This window comes from Schistocerca gregaria, chromosome 4, assembly GCF_023897955.1.
Source record: "Schistocerca gregaria isolate iqSchGreg1 chromosome 4, iqSchGreg1.2, whole genome shotgun sequence".
Taxonomy (NCBI): Eukaryota; Metazoa; Arthropoda; class Insecta; order Orthoptera; family Acrididae; genus Schistocerca; species Schistocerca gregaria.
In genome coordinates, this window is record NC_064923.1 from 78,141,751 (window position 1) to 78,163,402 (window position 21,652).

The following is a 21,652-nucleotide window of genomic DNA, read 5'->3' on the forward strand; positions in this document are numbered from 1 at the left end:
CACTCTGCAGCGGAGTGTGCACTGATATGAAGCTTCTTGGCAGATTAAAACTGTGTGCCAGACCAAGACTTGAACCCGGGACCTGGGTCCTGAATTTGAGTCTCGGTCCGGCACACAGTTTCAATCTGTCAGGAAATTTTATGCAAAAATTGATTAAAGAGATGTTTGACAGAAAAATAGAATTTTATAAATGGGCTCAGTGATTATAAGGCAAATGATTGTATTCATGTATTTTTTGTGCTTGATAAATTGCTTTAACATAATCTGTGAGGTAAACCTTCAAAATATGCAGTGTCAAGTAGATGTAATCTCCACTGGTGTGAAGATTCAAAAATGCAACTTGCAGTTTGTGGGGAGACAGACTTATCTTCACTTGTGGTAAAAGTACGGCAACATGCCTCAGAAGATGTTGGACAAAATGGTCACAATAGCAATTTTCTCCAAGTGCTTACAATATGATGGATTGTATCAACCATGCCATTGTTGATACATAACTAGTTAAACGTACAAGTTGAATAACCAATGCACTAGGCAATACGAATTTATTGAATGGCCCTCATTACCCCAAACTTCACAACCCTTAACTTTCCCATCTGCAGTTAGCGGAAAGGTCATTGCATACCAAGCAGACAGTTAACTATACAAAGGTAAATCATATACATGAATTACTAAATCCACTTAGAAACAGATGATCTGGCCAGTTTCCTTCTTCAGGGCAGGGGATTGTGAAGGAGGGGGCAGGTGTGTGTGTGTGTGTGTGTGTGTGTGTGTGTGTGTGTGTGTGTGTGTGTGTGTGTGGAGGGGAATCACTTGATCACTTGCTACTCAGATTAAGCGGGATCTGTCATGTCTGAAGAGTAAGGCAGTCAGAGGTGAAGAAAAATGTTGTTCCCACTTTTTGCTCTGAAGGCATATACGATTCTGAAAGGAATGTGTACTGCCATGTTACATTTTCTGTCCCTGTACTGGCAGTTATGCCTCCTGAAGGTAAAAATTCTCCCCTGCTCCCACCTTTTTTGTGCCATTATCCTTTGGACTACACATTCTCCTTTTCACTTTCCCCCCCCTCCCCCCTTTCCTGCCAGTTTTGATTCTAGTGAGTAATGCAACTGTTTGCACTTTGCACAATGGAATTACATTTGGAAGGACAGTGCTTCAAATCCTTGTCCAGCCATACAGGTTTAGGTTTTCCATGATTTCCCTAAATTTCGGAAGGCAAATGCTGCAATGGTTCCCTTGAGGACTTAGCTGATTTTCTTTCCTCTCTTACACATAATCAGAGACTGCGCTCTCTCTCTCTCTCTCTCTCTCTCTCTCTCTCTCTCTCTCTCTCTCTCTCTCTCTCGCTCTAATCTTTTACTCATTTCCAGTTTCAACATTTTAACATTTTGAGTAACAATCCAGGCCTTCTTAAAAAAAAAAAAGTTTCAAGTACTCTCTGTTTCTGACATGTAACTTAATTTCAATCTTACCTTATATCACTGTGCCTCCTTTTACTTAGACCCTGGGTAACTTCCTTTCTAATACATGAAATGTTACCATTCCTTCTAGCCATTCCTCTGAAATCCCAATTTTAGAAGGATATCACAGATTATTCAAGAAATACCAGACAACAAGTCAGTAAAAAAAAAAGATTAGTAGAAAAATTGTTAATGAGTATGAGCCGTACCTGGTAAGCAACTGATGCTGCTGCCTGAGACATTTTCCCTTGTTGGCATGCTGCTACTGCTTCGTTTAACCTCAACTGCTTACATGCATCTGATGTCCCAGAGCGCTTGCGTATGCAATTTGATGGTAAGCGACCTGCTTCAACCAGGCGGGCCTTCTCACGATACAGCGTTTTCTTGGGTATCTGTTAGGTACAATCCAACTGCTCCACATTAAATATGCAAATGAACTCTATAGTGAGAAAGAACATGAAAAATACATTCCGCAATAAGTTCAGATACAAAAAAGCTCTGCATTGTCGAAATAGAACAGTGTCATGTTTCATAAAATAAACACATTGAATCTAATGTCACTCGAGCTCTAACTATACATTTCTTCTTCAAAAAGTTGAAAATAAAGAAGAAGATGGCTCCAACTTTTAAAAAGTGCATGGCAAGTCATTCAAAGCCTATGGTTTGTTTACATGCATATCACTTATCATATAATTTGTAAGTAACATAAAGCTCAATAAAGTTTCTTTTAACCAACAAAAATTCTCTTCAGTTTATCAGGGCTGATAGACATCCCTGCACAAGAAAAGATATCCTAAAACCATGTGGAGAGAAAAGAAAAAAAAATATTAATATTTTTATAAATATCTGCTATGACTGTATTTTTGTACTTACTTCAGAAAACAAAGTATTTTGTGTTATTTTAAAATGGAAATGTGCGGGCTTCATACATTTTAATTGGCAGCCAGTAATGTATTCTAAATAAAAATATATCACACAAGTGACATATTGTGCCATTTATGTAATGTAAAAAATACAATTAGTATACTTAACGGAAGTGTGCATTCTTTCACTGGTTTAATCTCTTAAGATGAGCTACAAGTCCCCGAGTTGAAGACTTTTGTAAGCTCTTGTGTTAGGTGCACAACTGAGCAACAGACCAGGCCTGAAATGTGCCAGGCACAAGAAGGAAACTGCCACAGCGAACTGATATGCACTCCAGTATTTGTGTATGAAACCATCATGAGTAAATTATACTCAAATACCTGTATAAAAGGTGCCTCTTATTTGTTTACACCATGAATTTTGCTAGGGGATTCTCAATTTGGCTTACCACTACTTCTACTTCGCATTTACTCTGTTTTCTGATTTCACCTTATGAATATTTCATTAGTCACTACCATTTGTGCCCTGTTCTCCATAGCTCTGCTGCTCAAAACCATACTCACAAAGCTCTGCTACAGCTTCAAGTTTTCACATTTGTATTCCATTTCACTGCCTTCACAGTTGCTGAACACGTGTGTGTAATACTTCGAGATGTGTTGCAGCATCAGGCTGCTGGCACCCTACACTTCAAACATTCCAGCAACTGCATTTGCAAGGGCCACCCAACAGAGGTTACCTGCAGTGGGGCACATGACTTCTACACATGGCATGGCATCTACCAGAGTCCTCCTCTTTATAAGCACAGTGCTGCAGGCACTCACCCTCACATTGTGTTCATACTATTTGTCAGCAACTGTTGTATCAGTACCTGGATTATTTCCATGTTCTCAACTGTTATTCTCTTTTATGTGGACAAAGAATTACCTGTGGCTCATTGTGGCTGCTGTGCTGTTGTTTGTGTCTTACACCACAATACAACTGGCAACAAGTGTGGTGCTCAGCTCCATGTTCTCAGTCTATTTGGTTGTTCCTACAGTTCTTCTGTACATGGAGGCAGTGCTTCAATCTCTCCTCGAGCAGCAGCAGCAGGACCTTAAAGTTCCTACCATGAACTTGTCAGTACACAGGTTTCCACGCAATTTGCATACCCACTGCCCTTTTCCCCTTATCGTGATGTTCTTTGCAAGAGGTCAATGTGGCATCCTTACAAACACAGCATCCATGCCATACTGGATAGCAGCTTGTCAAATAACAACCACACCAACCGCAGCACTCCATGCTCTCATGTAGCCCATACTGTTTCATGCAACATGGCCAGGCCACATCCCCTGTGCTCGGTGCCTTACAACAACTTTACGAAAAAACTACATATGGCATCTGTGTGTCATTCTCAGCTCAATCCTGCAGACATGAACATGAATGTTAATTGTCAGCCTCCAGTGCAATCTTTACTGAAATGTGAGCGAGCTCAGACTACAAGCAGACACAGGCGCAGAAATTACTTTACTGAACTCCCACACTTATGTGAATTTGGGATCTCTAGCATTGTCTCTGGTTACTTGATATCTGGTGAGATACAACAAGCACCATATTCCAATTTTGGTGCAGTTTACGTCTTCCACTAAGTATAAATCTTTGGTTCTTTCTCTGACTTTTTTGGTAGTGGATGATACAGGCACCACAAATTTGTTTGGTCTGGATACTTTCAATGCTTTTGGTTTCACCATTTCCGATATGATGTACCTCATTTTCAGGTCCCTTACCAGCAGTAAGATTCTCTGTCTTCTGAGTTCTCGTCTCTCTTCTCAGAAAGATTAGGCTCTGGCATTAATTTTGCAGCCCACATTACCCACAGCATTGCCACACTTTTTTTTAACAGAGTGATGTCATCTGGGGTTTCACAGCCTCTTACATCAGGTGACTGGTCTAACCTCCCCCCCCCCCCCCTTTTGCAGTGACTTTAAAGTTTCAGTTAATGCACAATCTATAACTGACATCTACCCTTTGCCCCATCTGGATGAGTTACTGGATGAATTTGTCAGGAGTCAGTTTGTCTCCAAAATTGATTTATCTGAAGCTGATTTACAGGTTCCATTGGATGAGGATTTTAAATGGCTCCTTGTCAGTAATATGCACTTTGGGTTGTTCCAATATCAGTGCCTCCCATTTGGTGTAGCTATAGGCCCTAATATTTTACATTTTTTGGAACAACTGACAATGTCTGTTCCCGGGTGCACCAACTATCTTGATGACATCAGTGTGAGAGATGCATTGAATGCAAGATCATTAACATAACATTTGCTCTTTGTTCCGTCTTACATATTGCAGTGCTGAAATGCAACTTGGCCAAGTCAAACTTTTTTCAATCAACCATGAAGTATTTGGGGTTTGTGGGTTTCTGAGATAGTGTGAATTCTTTACGTCATCATGTTGTCTTGGTAACAGCTCTGCCTCACCCTAGAAATGTCAAAGAACTCTAATCATTTCTAAGTAAAATTACTTACTATCACAAATTCATTCTGGATTCAGCCAGGTCATATCCCCCCTCACCAGCACGAGTTGCTCCACAAGAACGTTCCCTTTTAGGAAATGCCAGCCAACAAGCGCATTCATGTTTTTGAAGTCTAAATTACAGTTTGATCCCTGTTTGGCTACTTTCCATGCTGGCTACCACCTGGTTTTCACTATGGGCACCTCTCAGTATTGATTTAGGGTAGTTCTTGTATATTGATATGAGGGGGGTTGCAAATGTCTGATAACTTATATGTCAAAAACACTCAACTCTGCTCAGCAGCACTACTCCTAAGTCGAAAAGAAGTGTTAGCTTTGCCTATGCCCTCAAAAAGTTCCCCGCATTCTTATAGGGGCCTAAGTTACACTTCATAACTGACCACAAGCCCTTGGTTTCATTGTTTAATCCTTTTGCTTCACTGCTCAACAAAGCAGCACATTGCCTCCAGCAGTGGGCTGTTTCTGTCTTACTAGAAGGGTTTCCTATTATGGACCCCAGGATCACAGATGCTGTCACTGCCGATCCAGTCCCCCAGTTCCCCAGAACCTGTTGCCCGGCCTTCCCACGATGCTTCACTGCCACCATCAATTCCATCGCCAGCTGGACCAGTGCCTTCAGGTCGTTCAACATAGGCATTCTCAAATGGTTCTGAGCACTATGGGACTTAACTTCTGAGGTCATCAGTCCCCTAGAACATAGAACTACTTAAACCTAACAAACCTAAGGACATCACACACATACATGCCCGAGGGAGGATTCGAACCTGTGACCGTAGCAGTCACGCGGTTCCGGACTGAAGCACCTAGAACCAATCAGCCACCCCGGCCGGCAGGCATTCTCAAGCAAGCAGCTGGTACCTTCACTGTTGGCACAGTCCCACCATGTCAAGTAACAGGATACTTATATGCTACCAGTGCCCTTGTCACTGGTACTCTCTTATAGAATTTTGCAGAGGAGCAGACACCATGCATGACCAAGGCCACACCACTCTTACCCCTACTCATTGGTTTCAGCCTGGAGTCTCCTTCTGCCACTGTCATCACCGCCTGTGGTACACGCTGCAGAGGCCACTGATGTTTCAACAGTTGCCCTGACGCTCACATCAGCAGAGCATTGTTTCCCCAAGAAGGGAAGGAGCCTATAACCCTGTACGCAAAACTTGGATAGGTGCCACAGTACCAGGTTGCTGGCACACTACACTTGGAATGTTTCACCAATTGCATCTGTGTGGCCTAGCCACCAGAGGCTGCCTGTGGTGAGCTACACGACTTGTGCACAGGTCACGGCACCCGCCGCACCATTTACTGGAGCTCTGCTCTTTATAAGAACAGTGCAGCACGCATTCGCCCTCATATCATGTTCATATTATTTATCAGCAACTGCTGTATCTGTACCTGAATTGTTTCTAAGTTTGTGTCTATGTTCTTAACTGCTGTTCGCTTGTATGCAGAAGAAGAACAAACCTTGGTTCATTGTGGCCATGCTGTTGTTTGTGTCGTATGGTATGGTACAACAGTGTTCCTAACTTTCTTACCATTAAGTTTGATAGAAAAATAACAACAACCTACATTCCTACAATGCAGTGATTACTTCAATGTGGATCAACAAGTTCTGCATTTGTGGAAACAGTAGTTGAAACTGCAATAGTGACAGACACAGATGCTGCAGCTGCAATCAGCCAAACAGCAAGAACAATGTCAGCAGTAACTGCAGTTGAAGCAACAGCACATTGTCAACCAAAGAGCAGAATCAGGAGCTGCTGATACAACATGAGTGTCAGGAACAGCACCACCACAGCTAGTGCCTTTTGTCAGTTTCAATGAAGCAGAAAAAAAATGGATAATTTACTCCACAGATTCATTGAAAAGGAAGTAGTATTTCAAACTCGAATCATCTTAGTGCTATTTTTCTTTTTGACGTAGTAAGCTATATAAATTAATTCAAAAGTTATGGCTGACAGCTGACTGCAGTAGCTGAGACTTTTTTGAAGTTAGGGATTTGGTATCTGATCATTGTAGTCAGCAAACTTACATCATAGTCACAATGCTGAAATTTAATCAGTATACCAAACAACTAGCTCAATTTTAGGTGGCACAAGTCTCTCAACTTCAAGATCTGTCTACACAGTGCAACATTTCATGTGAATCATCCAACATGTAATATGCACAGTCTCTTATTCATTTTGCGATAGATAGATAATCCTCTAGTTGGTACTGATACACTGTCTTGTAGTTATGTTGCAGGTCAGCTGAGGGCATGTAACTTCTCTTCATTGTCAATACTGTCTACTGTCACAAGCCTACTGGTATGCAGCACCACACTGAGAAAGATTAAAGAGTAAATCATCACTTTCAAAAATTTGCCAGATCCTCAGGGACAAGAACATGTAGTGCATCATTTGTCTTCAGCTAAAGTGACTCATAAAAGCCATTCCCTCACAGTGTTAACCCATTAGAGTATTCATAAGTCATCAAAATCATATCCCAGGTGCTACAACAAACACAAGAGAACTGCAACGCAGCGTCTGTCAGCTGTCGTAAGTATGACAACTTAAAAACACATATTTTTCAATTTCAGCAAGGCTTGGTGGCATACCTCAGACCACTCATATTTGTCACTTTTAGTGTTGGAGGTTGGATTGTTTTTTGTGGAAGGAGACCAGACAGCGAGGTCATCGGTCTCATCGAATTAAGGAAGGACGGGGAAGGAAGTCGGCCGTGCCCTTTCAAATGAACCATCCCGGCATTTGCCTGGAGCAATTTAGGGAAATCACGGAAAACCTAAATCAGAATGGCCGGACGTAGGATTGAACCGTCATCCTCCCGAATGCGAGTCCAGTGTCTAACCACTGCGCCACCTCGCTCGGTTCACTTTTAGTGTGAAGCTACTTTAGTGGATAAGCATTGTGGACCACATGGGGTACAAATTCACCTAATACTTAACTTTACCCAGAAATGACTATTTTAAATTTTGTGTCAGTGGCAGTTTATCAATGGTGTTCACATATTACTCTTTTCATAATATGCCCTAGGTATTTATGCTCAGTACACAGAAGCTACATTTGCCATGTTGGCCATACAACTTGTTTTCTTGTAGGCAGACAAACAATGCTTCTAGACTAGCCATATGTTGTTTTTGAGTAGTTCTACTATAGTTACATATTAAAGGTAGGCAACACAGTTTGGAATGTTTGAGATTCCTCTGATAAATTGTGGAATACTGGCCATGCCAAACAGTGACCAATTGTAGTGATACATACTGAGAGGCATGTTTAACACCAGTATTTGCCTTGTTTTTCACCTATGGGAAGCTGCAAGTACACATTGGTGAAATTTGTTTACAGAAATCACTTTTGAGAGTAATGCTTCAGGTTAAGGAATCTGTTACCTGAACATTATGGTCATTAAAACTCTGCATATTGTAATCGATCCATTTCTTCAATTAAATTTGATATCTGTTGTGTTATCCTAGGATTTCTTTTTGGTCTTGTCCTTAGCCCTATTTGATTGTCTGTTGCCTCCTATACTACTTAATCTGTCACAGCTACCCACTCTTTTTCTATTGTATTATTTTCCCGCATTTGAGTTATTCACTGCCTTCGGCCCCCTTTGAAACTCTCAACAACCTCTGTTTCTTCCAATTTATCTGGCTCATATCTGCATAATTCCATACATTTCTGCCAGTTCTTCTGTAATAAACTGAAGTTCGTATCTAATAAATTATGGTCAGAGTCCACACCAGCCCCTGAAAACATTTTGCAGTTTAAAATCTGGCTCTGACATCTGTGTCCTACCACTGTGTAACATTCCTACAGCATTACAGTGCCTCCAGGTCTCTTCTACGTATACAACCTTCTTTTGTGATTCTTAAATGAAGTATAATACATGCCAGCTTCCCATTTCATTTTATATTAGTCCTTTACTATGATGAGTGAAATTTTCATCTCCCTAAACTACCTGAATAATATCTTTTCCCTCATTCACACATTCTTTCAACCTCTTCATCACCTCTGGAGCTAGAAGACATATACCTACTCCTGAATTGCCTATATTTAATTTGATGTTGATAACCCCAACAATTCTTTACAGAGTGAAAACATTTCATGTACACTTCTATGAAACCACTTTCATCAATCACAGGCCACAAACACCTGTTCTCTGGCACAGTAACTCCACTGTTGGGGGGCTACACTAGAGTGGTTACAATTAAAACGTACACCATTGGCTGATCATGCATGATGCAAATGGAGATTCCGTGCTGCAGGCACTTCTGAGGTCCAGTGCAGAAACTGATCAGAAGAAACCCTTCATTTCACCTTAAACAACAATGTACACAAGAACATAGACGACTTCCCAGTGTAATGTAACAGACTGAGATTTACCAAGTGAATAATACAATACAAAACTAACACACAGCATGATACACAATAATTTCACTGTGTAAAATTTCCCGAGGGCATGCAGCTTTACTGTATGGTTAAATCATGATGACGCCCTCTTGGGTAAAATATTCTGGAGGTACAATAGTCCCCCCTTCAGATCTCCAAGCGGGGACTACTCAAGAGGACGTCATTCTCAGGAGAAAGAAAACTGGTGTTCTACAGATCTGAGTGTGGAATGTCAGAGCCCTTAATCGGGCAGGTAGGTTAGAAAATTTAAAAAGGGGAATGGATAGGTTAAAGTTAGATATAGTAGGAATTAGTGAAGTTCGGTGGCAGGAGGAACAAGACTTTTGGTCAGGTGAATACAGGGTTATAAATACAAAATCAAATAGGGGTAATGCAGGAGTAGGTTTAATAATGAATAAAAATAATAGGATTGCGGATAAGCTACTACAAACAGCATAGTGAACGCATTATTGTGGCCAAGATAGACACGAAGCCCAAGCCTACTACAGTAGTACAAGTTTATATGCCAACTAGCTCTGCAGATGACGAAGAAATTGAAGAAATGTATGATGAAATACAAGAAATTATTCAGATAGTGAAGGGAGACGAAAGTTTACTAGTCATGGGTGACTGGAATTCGGTAGTAGGAAAAGGAAGAAAAGAAAACGTAGTAGGTGAATATGGATTGAGGGGGGGGGGGGGGGGGGGGGGGGGGAAGAAGCCTGGAGATACTGACAGGTTTCAGATAGATTATATAATGGTAAGACAGAGATTTAGGAACCAGGTTTTAAATTGTAATACATTTCCAAGGGCAGATGTGGACTGACCACGATCTATTGGTTATGAACTGTAGATTAAAACTGAAGAAACTGAAAAAAGGTGGGAATTTAAGGAGATGGGACATGGGTAAACTGACTAAACTAGAGGTTGTACAGAGTTTCAGGGAGAGCATGAGGGAACAACTGACACGAATGGGGAAGAGAAATACAGTAGAAGAAGAATGCATACCTTTGAGGGATGAAATAGTGAAGGCAGCAGATGATAAAGTAGGTAAAAAGACGAGGGCTACTAGAAATCCTTTGGTAACAGAAAAAATATTGAACTTAATTGATGAAAGGAGAAAATATAAAAATGCAGTAAATGAAGCAGGCAAAAAGGAATACAAATGTCTCAAAAATGAGACCGACAGGAAGCGCAAAATGGCTAAGCAGGGATGGCTAGAGGACAAATGTAAGGATGTAGAGGTTTATCTCACCAGGCGTAAAATAGATACTGCCTACAGGAAAATTAAAGAGACCTTTGGAGAAAAGCTCAGATGGAAACCCAGTTATAAGCAAAGAAGGGAAAGCAGAAATGTGGAAGGTGTATGTAGAGGGTCTATATAAGGGCGATGTTCTTGAGGACAATATTATGGAAGTGGAAGAGGATGTAGATGAAGATGAAATGGGAGATATGATACTGCATGAAGAGTTTGATAGAGCACTGAAAGACCTGAATCGAAACAAGGCCCCGGTAGTAGACAACATTCCATTAGAACTACTGACAGCCTTGGGAGAGCCAGTCCTGACAAAACTCTACCATCTGGTGAGCAAAATATATGAGACAGGCGAAATACTCTGAGACTTCAAGAAGAATGTAATAATTCCAATCCCAAAGAAAGTAGGTGTTGACAGATTCGAAAATTACTGAACTATCAGTTTAATAAGTCACAGCTGCAAAATACTAATGCGAATTCTTTGCAGACGAATAGAAAAATTAGTAGAAGCCGACCTTGGGGCAGATCAGTTTGGATTCCGTAGAAATATTGGAACACATGAGGCAATACTGACCCTACGACTTATCTTAAAGGCTAGATTAAGGAAAGGCAAACCTACGTTTCTAGCATTTGTAGACTTAGAGAAAGCTTTTGACATTGCTGACTGGAATACTCTCTTTCAAATTCTGAAGGTGGCAGGGGTAAACTATAGGGAGTGAAAGGCTATTTACAATTTGTACAGAAACCAGATGGCAGTTATTAGAATCGAGGGACATGAAAGGGAGGCAGTGGTTGGGAAGGGAGTGAGACAGGGTTGTAGTCTCTCCCCAATGTTATTCAATCTGTATATTGAGCAAGCAGTGATGGAAACAAAAGAAAAATTTGGAGTATGTATTAAAATCCATGGAGAAGAAATAAAAACTTTGAGGCTCGCCAATGACATTGTAATTCTGTGAGAGACAGCAAAGGAGTTGGAAGAGCAGTTGAACGGAATGGATAGTGTCTTGAAAGGAGGATATAAGATGAACATCAACAAAAGCAAAACGAGGATAATGGAATGTAGTCGAATTAAGTTGGGTGATGCTGAGGGAATTAGATTAGGAAATGAGACACTTAAGTAGTAAAGGAGTTTTGCTATCTGGGGAGCAAAATAACTGATGATGGTCAAAGTAGAGAGGATATAAAATGTAGACTGGCAATGGCAAGGAAAGCATTTGTGAAGAAGAGAAATTTGTTAACATCGAGTATAGATTTAAGTGTCAGGAAGTCGTTTCTGAAAGTATTTGTATGGAGTGTAGGCAAGTATGGAAGTGAAACATGGACGATAAATAGTTTTGACAAGAAGAGAATAGAAGCTTTCGAAATGTGGTGCTACAGAAGAATGCTGAAGATTAGATGGGTAGATCACATAACTAATGAGGAGGTATCGAATAGGATTGGGGAGAAGAGAAATTTGTGGCACAACTTGACTAGAAGAAGGGATTGGTTGGTAGGACATGTTCTGCGACATCAAGGGATCACTAATTTAGTATTGGAGGGCAGCGTGGAGGGTAAAAATTGTAGAGGGAGACCAAGAGATGAATACACTAAACAGATTCAGAAGGATGTACGTTGTGGTAGTTATTGGGAGGATAGAGTAGCATGGAGAGCTGCATCAGACCAGTCTCAGGACTGAAGACCACAAAACAACAAACATATACATATGATCATGCTGTAATTTTTCAACTAACACTGATCTTTGTGTATGACAATTAATTCATAAAAGAAAGAAACTAAATGGAATTCTATTTATTGACGAAACAAATTGATCACAGTGCAAATGGCTTTCGATTTATTAGCTTCCAGCATGAGCTGGGATAGTGTGTTTTGTATAAAAAAAAAAAAAACTGCAGCATTAGAGTCACCACTATTATAAGCAAGTAAAATATTAATTTATTTTTAATAAAAACTTGCATAACATAATATTAATTGTCAAAATTTTCAACCCACAAAATTTAGCACTGGAAAGCTCTGCTTGTTAAGAAACTATTTATGTGACATTTATCTAAGTTTTCTGCAGACCATGCTATCAGGAAAAAATGTCCAAGTTTCTGTTCATTGTAAACTACGCAAATTTTTATTGAAATAATGCTGAAAACATGACAAAGTGTCAAGATTCCGTATAAGGGCCAGTTTTAGGCCAATCAGGGGAATTGTTGAGTTTTTGTGGCGAGTGGTGGCTGTAAGAAGATGTAGTGAAAAAAAATTGTGTAAAACATTATGACACACATGTCGGACATTTTTTTTTATATCTCAAAGAGTAAAAACCTAAATTTTCATATGTGTCCAGTGGAAACAGAAAATATACAACTGTTGGACTACTTCTGTGAAGCAGAATAATACAATAATTTGATCAACAATCTTGGACACTCCAATAAATTAAGACAAGTATAAAACCAGATAAGGATCAAACCAACAGTGTATCATTTCCTACACAAAGAACTATTTCCCTATCATTTTCAGATAACATTTTTACATTCAGAACAGAACACACTGTTTAGGTCTTACATGTGAGCAGGAACATTGCACCAGTAACGGTTAATGAAGGAGTGTCAGCAACAAGGTTATGTCATCAGGTAAGCAGGAATGGACAGAGTACCTTCTGGAAGAACAGACTCAACAGTCAGAGCATTCATCGAGCAGCACAGGTGATGTTCTGTTATTCGCCAGAAAAGAAGAAGAAGAAGAAGAAGAAGAAGAAGAAGAAGAAGAAGAAGAAAAGGAAGACGAAGAAGGCTGTCTGGTTATTATGTCAGTAACATTCTGCTTCTGTATCCTCCATGCCTTGCACTGGAGGATGACCAGAATGAAGGCACACATTACATTTATCCAACTAGAATCAACACTGTGATTAAGCACATCACCACAGACTGTTGTGCCTGAGATCAAAGTCACAACTGGATATGATCAGCTGTCCATCACCGAAATCAATTTCAGCCGCAACAAACATCAGAAGATTCACTCCGCATCCCCACCCCTCATCCACACACGTCGAGAATGTACACACCTAGATTCAGGTTTACACTACAGATTTTGCATGCGGGCTGTCCACTAGGTTTACCATTACTTCAGGAGTACTAAGGTTAAGATTCAGTTCTCAATTCACTTGTTGGATACATCACCAGCAACTACCACACATATCAATAGTCCATTATTTGCAACTCTCCTATGAAAAAATCTTCTGCAGCACCACTGCCGCAACAATGCTTAGAAACAAATGCCAGTCTCAGCCTTTACAATATTCTTGTCTTTCTTACAATCAGTTCAAATGGAAAAGTTGGTACTACACTCATGAGCCAAAGAAACTGGTACACCTGCCTAACACCGTGTCAGGTTCTTGAGAGCATGCAGAAGTGCACAACACAATGTGGCATGGACTGAATTAATGTCTGAAGTAGTGCTGGAGGGAACTGACACCGTAAATCCTTCAGGGCTGTCCATAAATCCTAAGAGTACAAAGAGGTGGAGATCTCCTATGGACAGCATATTGAAAATCATTCCAGATATGCCCAATAATGTTCATGTCTGGGGAGTTTGGCGAAGAGCAGAAGTGTTTACACTCATAAGAGCAGTCCTGGAGCCACTCTGTAGCAATTCCGGACGTGATGGTTGTTGGAAGGAAAATCAGCATTGGCCGGTTTTTGTTGTTTTATTGTCAGCAAAATCGATTTTCGATCACTTAGTGACCATCCTCTGTGTTGTAATATACAATTAAAATCGATTTTGCTGACAATAAAACAACAAAATATGGCCAATGCTGATTTTCCTTCCAATTCTACCCACTATGTGGTCGTAGTGCACAGAACACTCCATGGAGTTGCCAATAAATGATGGATGTTGCATTGTCCTCCTGGAATTGTCCAAGTCTGTTGGTATGCATAACAGACATGAATCGATGCAATTAATCAGACAGGATGTTTACATACATGTTACCTGTCAGAGTTGTATCTAGATGTATCAGGGGTCCCGTGTCACTCCACCTGCACACGTCCCACACCATTACTGAGCCTCCACCAGCTTGAACAGTCCCCTGCTGACATACAGGGTCCATGGATTCATGAGATTGTTTCCATACCCTTACACATCCACCTGCTCGATACAATTTGACACGAGACTCATCTGACAAGGCAACATGTTTCCAGTCATCAACAGTCCAATGTTGGTGTTGACAGGCCCAGGCGAGGCGTAAAGCTTTGTGTCACACGGTCATCAAGGATACATGAGTGGGCCTTCAGCTCTGAAAGCCCATACCAATGATGTTTCGTTGAATGTTCGGCATGCTGACATTTGATGATGGCCCAGCACTGGAATCTGCAGCAATTTGCTGAAGGGTTACACTTCTGTCACGTTGTACGATTCTCTTCAGTCACTGTTGGTCCCATTCTTGCAGGATCTTTATCCAGCCACGGCAATGTGGGAGATTTGATGTTTTACTGGATTCCTGATACTACAGTACACTCGTGAAATGGTGATATGGAAAATCCCCACTTCATCACTATCTCTGAGATGCTGTTCCCACTGCTCGTACACCCACTGTAACACCACATTCAAACTCACTTAAATCTTGATAATATGCCATTGTAGCAGCAGTAACAGATTTGACAGCTGTGCCAGACAGTTGTTGTCTTACACAGGCGTTGCCGACTGCAGCGCCGTGTTCTGCCTTTTTACATATTTCTGTATTTGATTATGCATGCCTATACCAGTTTCTTTTGTGCTTCAGTGTATTAGTTTCTAATGACAACTGAATGCCTGCTCCACAAGGCAGAAATTGTGGGAAAATGCCATGTCATGTATCAAAATTCATTTTTATGTTTGCAAATTTTATTGATCAAAACTAACATTGGCATAAAATTGGGAAAGAAGCACAAAAATTATGGTATTTTTGCAATGGCAATTCAGAAACATTATGTGATTGTCTTTATATACTTTCAGGGCAAAATGGACTAGCCACATTCACAGGAAACTGTGGCCTGTCCCATGACTGAGCAGTGTTATCTCTGATGATCGCACAGAATCTGATGGGGAAATAACATTAACATTATAGCGTCACAGCCTGAGGCCTCACCTGCAAGTCAGAGGACACAGCATTGAGGTTCTCACCGCGCTCCAGGGCCTGTATGGCTGCCTGCCGCCTCTCCCGACTCAGGCCCTGGTGGAGCCTGGACCGCCTGCTCAGCACCACACCTGCACCTTCTTTATGGACACGCCGCCACAGCACTGTCTTTGGTATTTTGTACTGCTCAGCAGCCTGTTGCAGGCTTGCTCCACCTTATGCCAACACATTAGACAGTAAATTAGTAGCTGAACAGAACATGCTTCATCATGCCTTTTTTTCATTTGTTTTATGCATTGGAAAAAAAAAGAAAAGAAAAAATTAAAGATCAATTAACCATCTCATTTGTGTGTTGTGTGGCACCTAACTTATAAACTACATTTGGTGTTTTGCTTTCAGGTGCAAAAATGAAAAAGTTTTGTGGCTGTCTAACACGCGACCACACTGATTTGTTATCCACAAAAGAAACCAGGTTCTTTTAAATTCACTAAAACTTTGGAATGTTTGCCATTTTCATTTTCTGATAGTCATACTACACACAAATCTTACTGGAATTTGCAGCCTTGTACAGTTGAATGGTAAGATAGTTGAAATTAGTGGAATCTGTGGTATGAATATCAATTTAAATATAAGTCTTTACAGTTAATTTCCACTTCCGTGGGGTTGTTTAGAAGCTTTTTGCAAGAACATACCAGGAACATTGATGGATTTTAGGGCATGTGTTGGGTAGTTTTAAATTTATGTGTTGCTTCATCATTATATCAATGCATTTAAATATGGTTTCCTACCCTGGCATCATATTCACTGATTTGTTTGTTCAACTACATCAGTTTTGTTACTGAAATTGTTGGCTCACACAATCATTCTCTGTTTACACAGTTTCTCTCTACAGATAGATGCACTTTTTGGACAAGTTGTCACTCTGTTTTTTCTATGTTGTATGACTCATCGGTTTAGATGATCTAGTCTGAGTGCAGATCAGAGTAGTATGTGACATTTCCAAGTTGTATCCTAGAACATTCGGGAATATTTGTAAAAGCTCAAGAACATTATAGAACCATCTTGAATTTTTTATCCCTTGCAGGACACTCTGATGTGAAAGAGACAGAATTATCACCATGTTCCTGATGGCGACCATGTCAAACAATTATACCTCACAACCACAACACCTACCACCACACAACCACTATAGTGCACAATAGGGAACATGGGTAGCACCTGACAAAAAAACAGTAATTGGTGGTGGGTGCATTTCTGCATATTAAAAGGTTTGTACAGAATAATGGACAAAAATGTAATGTAATAAAATTAAATTAAAAGTAAAAGGAAAGAAAGCATGAGTAAATAGGAAATAAAAATGAATTTATTGACAACTATTTCATTTTTCGATTTTTTGTGGTTTATGACTGAACAAAATATATTTTGTCCAAACTAGTTCAAGCAATGTAAAGTTTTAAAGTATCAACATTTTTTTAAATTTTTATTCTGCTGGACTACTGTACCTAAAACACATATCCCAAAATGTGTCATAACATAACCAGAACTCTTTAAAAGAAAAACATCTAAATAATAAAATGTTTCAACCATTAATATGGAAGAGTAAGTTCTTCAAATAACTCAGAAAAAGTATGACTGAGAAACTCAACTACAATCACGCTATGAAAAATAGGAGCACCATATTGGTGAGGGAGAGAGCTTATCCTCTTTATAGTTACATTTACATATCTAAATCCCTTTCCCTTGACCTAAAACTCACACTTTTAGCTTATAGGAGACCACTCACTGAAAAGCAGTACCATTCAGTTTTCGATAGGCCCACACCCAAAGAAAGAAAACTTGCTAGCTTTCAGAGTAATCCTTTTCCAAGCTAGCTAGATGTAGACACACACACACACACACACACACACACACACACACACACACACACACACACACAATGCAGTAACCACCAGAAAGATCGCGGGAGGCGCACATTGGTACGACGCGTCACGGACAGTAGTTGCCGCAAGTAAAGTCCCATCCACCAGAGGGCACGCGAGAATTCGGCCGAGCCCTCTGCCAGCGGAACAACAACTACTCAGGCAGCACAGGCCATGCCCAGTCAGTTTTACATCGGGCATGCCTAGCAGACAGTTCCCGGTCTACACTATGTGAAGTGCGACGGACAACGTGAATCGTGTTAATACACACACACAGAAACATGCGCGCACACTCATAAGCAAACACACGCACACCTATGCCCTTACATGGTGCTGGGTGGACATACAGTGATGGAGCAGTATTTTGGCAGGTGGACAGGGTTTTATTCAGGGTTGTGTCAGGTGGGATGGGTAGAGGGATAGAGAAGCAGGTTGAGGGATTGGGAATGGTTTCCTAGCAGCTCAGAGAGAAGCAACTGCTTTGCTGTCTAGCAGTTCGGAGATGCAGTGGTGGCAAGCAAACAGGCTCAGCACGTGAAGCATGGTTGTCGGAGCCAGTGAGGAGTGGCACAAGCTGAAGGTCATATAGGGACGTGAACTTGGAGAGAGTGACTATTGGAGGAATGAGAAATGGTTGAGTGATGGGTATGGAGACAGTGAAGAATGTGTTGTAAGGCTAATTTTTATCTGTGAAGTTCAGAGAAGCTGGTGGTAAAGGAAAGGATTCAGATGGCCCAGGTTGTGAAACAGCCACTGAAATCTAGCATTTGTGCTCAAATGCACATTGTGCCAAAAGATGGTCAACTTTGTTCTTGGCAACAGTTTGACAATGTCAATTAATCCTGATGGACAGTTGGTCGATAGCAATACGAACATAAAAAGCTGTGTTTGTAGCGAGTTGGTATATGGCATGGATGCTTTCACAGATGGCCTGCCATCTGAAGAGGTAGGACTGGAGTAGGAAGTGCAGGGTGAGGGGTTAGGAGCGGGAGTGGCACTGGGATGGACTAGAATATTGCTTATGTTGGGTTGGCAATGAAACACCAATTTAGGAAGGTTGGGAAGGAACTTGGCTAGGATGCCCCTTAATTTTAGGGCTTGATAAGAGAGAATCAAAACGCTGATGAAGGATATGGAATATTTGTTTCAGTATGGAATAGCTGTTTCAGTCCAGTATTATACTGAAGACTGGGCCTGAAAGCAAATATGTCATATACCAATTCTGCTGCAAGCAGCGCACAGCTTTTTACGCTGGTGTGGCTACCAACCAGCTGTCTCGCATGAGGAATGGCCACAGCAAAACTGTTGTCAAGAACAGAATTGACAACACACTGCTTGTTCCATTTCATAGCCCTACAAATTATAACACCAGAGTATTTGTATGACTTGACTGATTTAAATTGTAGCTCACATGATATTGTGAAGCACACTGTTTTTCATTTCTGATCATTTAAAGGAAGTTGCCACCTTTGCTTCAGTTTGAAATCCTATGAAGACCTGAATGAAAATTTGTGCTTTGTTAATGACGATTTCACTCCAAGAAAGAGGCTGCTTATAAATACCGGCAATGAAAAATTTGGAGATATTCTTCAGCATCCTATATATTCCTCCCAGATGGGCTGTTAAGTTAAGATTAAACTGTCTGCAGTGTCCATGGAGGCATTTAAGTAGTCATTCTTCACACACTCCATGTGTGATTGGAACAGGATGAAATCTTAACATGTTGTACAATCCTCAGTACCCTCTGCCATGCACTTCGCAGACATCTGTGGAATATATATGTAGATATAAATTATAATGTGCACAAAAGAAATCAATATTACAAGTCTTTTATTATTTTTTAAATAGTAGTACCAAGCCGTAAGATGTTTTTGTGTTGGGACACACAACTGGCTTCCTCCCGAGAGACTCAGCCATACCAAAGGCACATTCAGTGCCAGGCAGGATGGTTTTCTCGCTCCAATGAAATCAAAGGCTATACTGAAAGTAGCATAGCTAAGCTACTGGTAGGGTCATCTGAGACGGATAAATCTCAACAGCCAGAGGAACAGTATCTCACATGGTGGAGGGGGCAGATTGGGGGGGGGGGGGGGGGCTGTAGGCACAGGGAAGCCATATCTCTCAAGGGAGTAAACCCCAAGGGAATATCCTGGTCCTCTAGACGGGGGGTTGAGCCTGAGGGTAAAAACCCCAACCCATACAATGGAATTTTTGCAGATACCATATATTGGCCTTGATAGGATACTGATTATAGGACGTCAATCCAGCAAGGAAAATGGATATTATGATAGCCACCTGGAATGTGAAGACACTTAGGAGACTTGGCAAACTGCAAGAAATGGATAAGTATACAGTAAAAATAACAGCACTACAAGAAATTTGTTGAAAAGGATGGGGAACAATAGTACCAGGGTAACATATGTTGATCTATAATAGAGGGGATATATGCCATCACGGTACCGGATTCCTAATACACTGGTCAATGAGGGTAAATGTAGTTTCACAGCAATTAGTGATACTTTTTTTTTTCTTTGAGATTTAGGGCAAAATTTTTAGTGTTATGATGATGTGTGCCTACACCCCCACAAAGGATGCAGATGATGACGAAAAAGATGCATTTTACTCCAAACTGGAAGAGTATATCAGTGAAGTCCAAAGGAATGATGGGGAAAAGAGGCCTTACAGTCTCAATGCAAAAATGGGGAAGACAAAGTGTACAGAAACATACCAGGGAAAGAGTGCCTGCACGAAGTCAGTAATGATAATGAACTATGGTTGATACACACTGCCACTGGGATGGCATCCAAGGAAAGAGGGTAAGAAGTGCATTTGGGAATTGCCAAACAGAGTTACAAGAAATGAATTACACCAGGTAATTATAGTGAAATAGCATGCAACAGTCATTATGGAAATTAGTAGCTGAAGAAGGGAACATGGAGACACAGACCATCAACTAGTGTGAGTCAGATATAGACAGAAGATACACCTGGTAAGAAAAAGGGTAGGAGAAAAGTGGAACACAATATGCAAGGACTCCAAATTAAAGAAATGCAAGACGAATAAAAAAAGATATTAAAAGAGATTTTTAAGCAAGAAGCAACACAGGGAAAGAAGCGGATGTGGAAACTAAATGGGAAATACTGACAACAAGCATCAATGTAGCAGCAGAGGAAATACTGGGGAGGGTAGAACATAAAAGAACATTTAAATGATTTAGTGGGAGTGCTTACTGGTATCCAAAAGAGAAGTGAAGTGAGGCAAAGAATGCTGCAACAGAAAGCAAGACTAGCAATGGGAAAGTATAGAGAGAAGAGGGAAAGTGCAGATAAGTTATGCAAAGGCAAAGAAAAGGAGGTATGAAAGAAGAAAACAGTGCAGTTGCATCAAATGAAGAATGATAATGAGATACGAAAGTTCTATGAAAGACCCAGTGAAGTGAGAACAGCATTCCAGCCAAGAGCTGTCTTCTATAAGGATAAAGATGGAAATATAACTGGAGATAAAAGCAAAACATTTGGAAGATGGCGAGAGTATTTTACTGAGTTACTCAATGGAAAGGGAGGAGGTAACAGAGAAGAAGTCTTGAATGAGGAGGAGTCGCAACCAGATTTGGAATTGAATATAGAATTACAAGCAGAGGAGCAGAAAGACAAACCACTAGACTTAGAAGAAGTGAAGAATGCAATTAAAAACTCAATGGATAATAAGGCAACAGGAGAAGATGGCACACATTAAAATTTAAGGGAAAGAAAATGGGACTGGTGGTAATGAAATGTTAATGAATCTAACAAAATATGCATGAAAGAAAAAATGCCTAAGAATTGGCTCATGGGAATGATCTGCCCTTTATATAAGAAAGTTGTTAAGTTAGAGTGCAGCAGTTACCACAAGTTCAGTCTCTTAAGTACAACATATAAGGTGTTCAGAAAGATTTTAACCTCTGGATTAGAATGCCATGTGGAAAGGATGCCTAGTGATTATAAGGCTGGATTTAGGAGCAATAGATCCCCAATGGACCAGATGCTTTTCTTGAAGAAAGTGCTAAAGAAATTTTATGAATATGACAAAAAACTTCATCGGCTGCACATTGATTTTAAATAAATATATGGTGATCTAGATGTGAATAAGGTTCTCCAAATTATTAAAGATTTTAGAATTAA

The 21,652-nt window shown here is 40.5% G+C and overlaps 1 protein-coding gene across 3 annotated transcripts in view; it reads right to left on the reverse strand.

Moving 5' to 3' along the window:
• The window catches only part of LOC126268134 (protein bric-a-brac 2-like), a 129,017-nt gene that overhangs the window by 56,412 nt on the left and 50,953 nt on the right, over positions 1-21,652 (reverse strand). Inside the window, exons 6-8 of one of the 3 annotated variants that reach the window (XR_007549096.1) lie at positions 15,586-15,788; positions 1,670-1,852; positions 1,473-1,559 (exon numbers count right to left, since the gene is read on the reverse strand). Coding sequence is in view for 2 of the 3 variants with exons in the window: in XM_049973665.1 (XP_049829622.1) it covers positions 1,670-1,852; positions 15,586-15,788 (386 nt within the window). In the remaining variant the exon portion in view is untranslated. The remainder of the gene's footprint in view (positions 1-1,472; positions 1,560-1,669; positions 1,853-15,585; positions 15,789-21,652) is intronic. The other 2 variants (XM_049973665.1, XM_049973666.1) reach the window with 2 other exon arrangements.